This window comes from Girardinichthys multiradiatus, chromosome 22 (assembly GCF_021462225.1).
Source record: "Girardinichthys multiradiatus isolate DD_20200921_A chromosome 22, DD_fGirMul_XY1, whole genome shotgun sequence".
In the NCBI taxonomy this organism is placed as follows: domain Eukaryota; kingdom Metazoa; phylum Chordata; class Actinopteri; order Cyprinodontiformes; family Goodeidae; genus Girardinichthys; species Girardinichthys multiradiatus.
The window spans coordinates 42,907,103-42,913,695 of NC_061814.1; the positions used below are offsets into that span (position 1 = coordinate 42,907,103).

Consider the following 6,593-nt stretch of genomic DNA (forward strand, 5'->3'; position numbering starts at 1 on the left):
GCAATGGAGGTAAGGTCACAATTAATGCAAAAAAATTGTTACTGACTTGATTACAATGTTGTATCATAGGGTTGAAATGCAATGTATGTAATTCAATTCAACTAACAAGTTTTTTTCTATATATAAATTGGATTTGTTTGTACCTTGAAACAACACTTTTTTTTGCAAATAGACAGTATATAAATAGCTGAATTAAATTTAACTTTTGTTCTGAAAAATGATTTCAGCCTCAACAGAGGCTTCAGGACTTTGCCATCAGATGTAAAATTACACTTGGGTGTTTTGCCTCTTTTTATTCAGTCTATTCTTGTTTCCCTCGTGTTCATATTTAATGTATATTTTTTAAATTAAAAACAACACTATTTAAAAAAAATGTTTTATTGCACATAACTACACAAAAGACAACATTAAATGGCAAGGTCACAAATGACAGTTTGAGTTAAAAAGGCCGTCCAATGATGTTTCTGCTGTAGATGTTTGATAAATGTGGGCCGATATGAATCACACAGCTGCAGACATGTTGCAGTAAGTTTCCACTATCTTTCTTTCTATGCAATGTCAAAATGAAACATTTCCTCTTTTTGTTGAGACCTTCTAAGATTTAAGCCAAGATAGTAAACACAAGACTCCTCATCACCACCACAAGAGTTTAACAGATATGTCATGCTTTTCTACTGAGTATATAACTAAGATACAAAGACATATGGGTAAAAACATTCACTGTGAAATTTACAAATACAATTTCAATCATACTGCAGTGAAAGATCACATCAAAATTCTATTCTTCTGGTGCTACTTTGCTTACCAAACTATAAAGGTAATATTATCTTTCCCTCTTTTAAATGCAAATAATCTGCTTAGTACTTCTAAACCACTGTTATTCAGGTAGATCCACAAAAATCCTATTTTAACTTCAAGTGATCTCAGCTCTCTCTAAAGCCTGTATTGACCACATAAACAAATTCATCAGATATTGCATCATGTATAACTAATGAGTTTATTTATAGAGTACATTTTAGCAACAAGACAATTCTAAATGCTTTACAACTTTGCAGTGACAAACAAAGGAACATAAAAAAGTACATTGCAGTTGCATGATAAAAGGAAGTAAAGAAAAGTTGTACTACTGATTAATATTAATTATTCTAATATGTTGGGACTGAACAACGCCCCTTTTGGAAAAATATAATTCTTTAACCCATTTATTTATGTCCATAGTTATTACCATAAAGTCAAATAGTCAAACGTTTCTCCCTGGGGATGAAATTCCTTAGAACTTTGCTTGTGTCCCATTTCAAAACTTTGCTTCAGTCTAACTGAAACAACCTTGACAGAACTTTGCTTCTATCCTCTCTGGCACTCTAATCACCTTTCTCCTTGACATCTTCTCAGGAGAGCCTCACTCAACCACCAAGGGAAAGGGTCTTTGCCAGTAAACTGCCGTTCACCGCACACAGCATAGTCTGCCCTGCTCTGTTCTAAGGTAGAAAATCCCAAATGACCATTTCCCCCAGTAGAAACCTGTATTATAATTTTAAACTTTTTGTCTTATTAGCAGGACCTTTTAAACTTTTATATTAGAAGAATCAAAACCCAATGTAAACAAATGGGTTTTAAACCTTGATTTATAGGAACTCAGGGATTCAGCATTTTTGCAGTTTTCTTTAAGTTTGCTCCAGATTAGTGGAGAAAAGGACTGAATGCTGCTTCTCCGTGTTTGGTTCTTTTTCTGTGGATTCATAGTACATTGAACCAGAAGACCTGAGTGGTCTGGAAGGCTGAAACAGCAACAACAAATCTTTACTGTATTTTGGTGCTAAGCCATTCAGTGACTTATAAACTAATTTAATATATAAGTCTATTCTCTGAGACACAGGAAGCAAGTGTAGGAACTACTTCTGCTTGCGTCTTTCAAGCAGAAGTAGCATTCTTAAAATCCTTAGACCCACTGAGTGCTCAGAGCAGTGGGTTCTGGGTTCCCCCTGGTGACTATGCCTGGCCTCATGTGACAAGAGTTTGCAGGCAGTTCCGGGAAGATGTAGGAATTGATGCTCTCCTGACCTAAGCATAACAGAACATCTCTGGGATATTATGTTTAGGTCCACCCAACACCACCGGGTTGCACCTCAGACTGTCCAGGAGCTCCGTCATGCCCTGGTCGGGACCTGGGAGGAGATACCACAGGACACCATCCATCATCTCATAAGACGTTGTCAGGCATGCATACAAGCACATGGAGTTGCTGCAATTTGGAGTTGCTGCAATGACATTTCAGCAAATTGGAATAGCCTGCAGCATCAGTTTTTCAGTTTAAATGTCTCTGTGACTTTGGGTTAAGATGTTTGTAGGTTGATCAGTTTCATCTAGCTATGAGGCGTCATTTTGTTCCTGACACATTACCCATTACATTTCAGTATGGATATTCAGCAGGATTTTTTTTTTTTCAATTGAGAACTGATGTGTTTTCACGTTTCCTGTGGTAGGCTAACTGCATTTGGCAAAAATTCACAGGTCTGTTGTGAAAGTTCCAACGTGTGTTAAAAGTGTCATTTGACGGACGTCTCATGATGTGCGTTCCTCTTTACTTTCTTCCAATCACTTTCTCTGGATTTTTATTTAATGGACTTGGTCTTGTTCAACACACTGTTTATAGGCTAGAAAAAAATGAAAGGTTTTTAAAACCAAAGCTGTTCAAACCTTGGTATATCTTGTAAAAAATAGTCTTCCCTCACAGCTTTCATATACGTTTTTTGGATAATCCAACAAATAGTTTAATTTGATCCTCTATCCTCTAGTCTTAATCCATTTTTTTTTTTTTTCTTTAATGCATCTGATCAATTCAATGGAAGTTTATTTGGATTAGTTTAGCCAGAACAAAAATATTTTTTGCTGAACCTCATGTAAATTTATAAAATATTCTTTACAGATTTTATCCACTTTGTTGAAGAAGGCTAAAGAACAGCTACAGCAAAATGTGTCTTCTGAAAAGTCTTTTGCATCAGCACCATAAATTAAAACTTGTACTAACATGAAGGTGACATGTTGTCAGTATTCATTGTGGACCTCTGCTGATAGTCAGATACACAACAAAAAGAGGCAAAGAAACTGTCCATGGCACTCTTCCTCAATAAAATATATAAAAGAGAGTCTGCAAGAGGATTAATACAAACACTAATTGTTGCAAAGGTTTCAAAAGTTGGGCTCTTTGTACTTTCTGCTACCAGTAGAGTAACAATAAAAGGCAGGAACAGCAGTGTGTAAATAAACAGCACCATAACCAGAACTGCAACAATTCTTCGTTTTTCATCTGCAGGAACACTGCGAGCTGAAGACAGAGCTTTGATGGTCCCAAACAAGGAGAAGATGAACAAAGGCAGAGGGACAAGGAGAAAAAAACCCAAGATGATATCTGCAATCTCAACGTTGAAATAAAAAGTCACCATTAAAAGAAGAGGAAAAGCCCAAACCATGACACACACCACCAAAGTTATCTTCACGTTTCTCCTGAATCTGTACCACAAAGGCTTGGCAATGAGCAAATACCTGCAATGACAGATACATTCAAAGAGTTTTCTGGGAGTTTCGGTTGTATAGGATAATGGTCTGAGACATAGTAACCAAGACAATAAAATAGATATAGTTACCTTTCCAGGGAGATACACACCATGAATCCAACGCTGGCCAATACGCCAAAAAGTTGGGCATAAAAACTAATAAAATCATGCTCTTTGGTCATCAGTGCTATTCTGCTGCCCAGCTGAACGAGGTCCGAAATAAGAAGATTGATGACATAGACTGGAGTAACATGATCATTTTTCACCTGCAGAACATTCGTATGAAAAATTATACAGGACAGGAATAGAGTGCTGAGTTTTATCTAAAAGTAGAACTAAAGACTCATTTATTTATGCAGCAATAGATGCCTTACATTGAACTGTAAGAAAACAAAGCATTCACAGTTAGATGGTAAAATGAGTAAATTTTAGTCTCACCAATGAAAGAACTGCAAATATGGCAACTAGAGTAAAAGGGAGTTCAATGCAAATGATGATCCAATGCACCACATATATGAAGCTGACACCATTAGGGCTGCTGGTATCATTATGGTAGCTGAAGTTAACATTGCTGTAGTTGTAGTTTTTGTCCCATGAGGTGTTGTTGATGATGAAATCTCCCATCACTCAATGGAAGATCTGCGATTTAAGAGATGCTTAAGTGACAACAGTTTATTTTGATTCCATCGTTAAGTAAAGAGTAAGCACAGGCTAGCTGCAGATATCAAGCTAACTAATTACCAGCTAATTTCTGCTTGGTATACTCACAGCGTTACTGTATGGCAAAAAGGTGATTTCGGGCAATCAGCAAATTTACTTAAAATACTATAATTAAAAGGCTTTTGTTTTATACAGTGGGTCTGTCTACTTACTCTTGTTAAAATGGCAGGCTTATGCGATTTTAAATGAGACAGTGAAAATGATTTTTTTTAAATATAAGGTGACATATATGCCTTACAGTTCAACTGAAAAACAAACATCAGAAACAAAGAATAATAATTAATTGGCACAGCAACGTGGTTGCTTACACTAATACTTTGTTCAAATATTTTTTGATTAAATGTTAGCATTGAGTATTCTCCCTGGAGTTTATCAATATCTAATTTCTTTACTTGCCAAATTTTGGCCACTCAGCCTATTAAAGAATTTCCAAATCCATTGTATTCTGAGGACATCTCTTGTCCACAACTCTTTTCAGGCAACTGCACAGATTTTGCCATGTTTTGTTCTGACTGTGGCATTAAGTTCAAAACTTGATTTCTCATTCCCAGCTTTTTACCAACATTTACTGGTATTTAGAACTATTCAGAACTGCATTCACCTTGTAAAAGAACTTTCAGTTCTATCTGAAAAAGGAACCCCAGAGCATGATGCTGCCACCAGCATGTTTCAGACATGACAGTTGTTTTTGTACAAAATGTATCTTTTGGAATTATGACCTAAAAGTTAAAGTTTTATTTCATCATACAATAAAGCTTGCTGTCAGAAGTGTTTAGTAGGTTTTAACCTGGTATCAACCACTACTTGCTGGCAACTCCTAAAGGTATTTTAGTGCTGCTGTTGGGATCTTGTCAGTTTCAATTTCAGAATAGCACTGATGACCAAAGAGCATGATTTTATTAGTTTTTATGCCCAACTTTTTGGCCTATTGGCCAGCGTTGGATTCATGGTGTGTATCTCCCTGGAAAGGTAACTATATCTATTTTATTGTCTTGGTTACTATGTCTCATTAATTTTAGAGAGAAGTCAATTTTTTAATGTATATGCTGCTTTAACATTCCTATTGCAAACTCCGGTGTATAATTACTGTTTTCATCCTTCTCCTGAAATCTTCTAACTTTGAGATGCTTCTGATTCAGATTCACTATAAATGATGGCAGGTGTGCAACCAAGAAGACTGCAGTCTAAACATGAGTCAAAAGGTGCTTCAACAAAAGTATTAGTTTAGGGTGTGTCCATCCATGCAAGAAAGTTAATAAATGAATTATTTTCTCTGGTAAATTTGTTTGGTTTTTGGTTTAAGAACCATTATTATAAAAAGAAAACAACTGTCTGTCGTAAAAAGTTTAGATTCATGGATATGTCTGTTATTTTGATGTTTAGTTAAGAAGACGCTTTTTCCGACTGCTGGTTACACAGTAATCATCAGTTCATAGATGAAAATCTAATTCTACAGAATGCATTGAGGGACTTTCATAGCTCAGTTTGCATACAAATCTTCACACTTGCAGTATTAACTTAAAAAATATTTTTTACACACAAGCAAAATATTGCAAACCTTTCTATGTGCCAGTTTACATCTTGCATAAAGGATTATCCAGTTGCAACATTTTATAGACCAGCAGACAGCATCAGAGTTTGCAGGATTTTACATGTAATGCTTTCATAAATACAAAAATATATAATGTCCTTTTTACCTTTCAAAGTTTCAGTCTGACTCCCACAAAAAATAAACGTTATCGTATTTTCCTTGTCACTTTATCAGCCAACAGCATCTGTGTAAGAGTTTCTTGACAGCTTAATCTACCATCAACCTAACTTTTGGTCTTCCACTCAGACTGAGTCAAAGCATGTTCTGATAGATTATCTACTTCTGTTCTAAGGAAGTTAAAAAAAAAAAGTACAGGCACGTGATTAGCAAAGCATGAAAAACAGCACCAATAGTTTCTTTAGTTATTACTTGAAGGAAAATGTTCTTATTCTGCACAATATTTCGCATTCCTCCTGCCATATGTCAATGTGCCCCTAGGCAAGACACTTAACCTCAAGTTGCCTACCGATCTGTGTATCGGTGTATGAATGTGTGAGCGTTAGTGAGTGCCATTGGGTGAATGTGGCTCTAGTGTAAAGCGCTTTGAGTGGCCTGTATGACTGGAAAGGCGCTAAATAAGTTCAGTCCATTTACCATTTACAGTCCACTGAAAAGTATTTGCCCCCTTACAGAGTTCTTGTTTTTTTTTTTTTTTTTTTTTTTGAAACATTTAAATGGTTTGGATTATCAAACATGAGAGACTAAATGTACATCCTTTCAATCAAACG

General features: G+C 35.8%; 1 protein-coding gene across 3 annotated transcripts; it reads right to left on the reverse strand.

Annotated features, from left to right (window-relative positions):
* Positions 1–372: 372 nt before the first annotated feature.
* On the reverse strand, positions 373–6,370 carry LOC124858817 (G-protein coupled receptor 4-like). 3 transcript variants are annotated; one of them, XM_047351047.1, is made up of 4 exons: positions 5,972–6,370; positions 3,993–4,193; positions 3,645–3,820; positions 373–3,543 (listed from the first exon to the last, which is right to left on the reverse strand). In XM_047351047.1, the coding sequence occupies exons 2-4, from the start codon at positions 4,176–4,178 to the stop codon at positions 3,024–3,026; spliced, it is 882 nt and encodes a 293-aa protein (XP_047207003.1). In that variant the 5' UTR covers positions 4,179–4,193; positions 5,972–6,370; the 3' UTR covers positions 373–3,023. The 3 variants fall into 3 exon arrangements, with proteins under 3 accessions (XP_047207003.1, XP_047207004.1, XP_047207002.1); XM_047351048.1 differs by having other exon boundaries at positions 373–2,165; positions 3,480–3,543; positions 3,993–6,370; XM_047351046.1 differs by having other exon boundaries at positions 3,993–6,370.
* Positions 6,371–6,593: the final 223 nt, after the last annotated feature.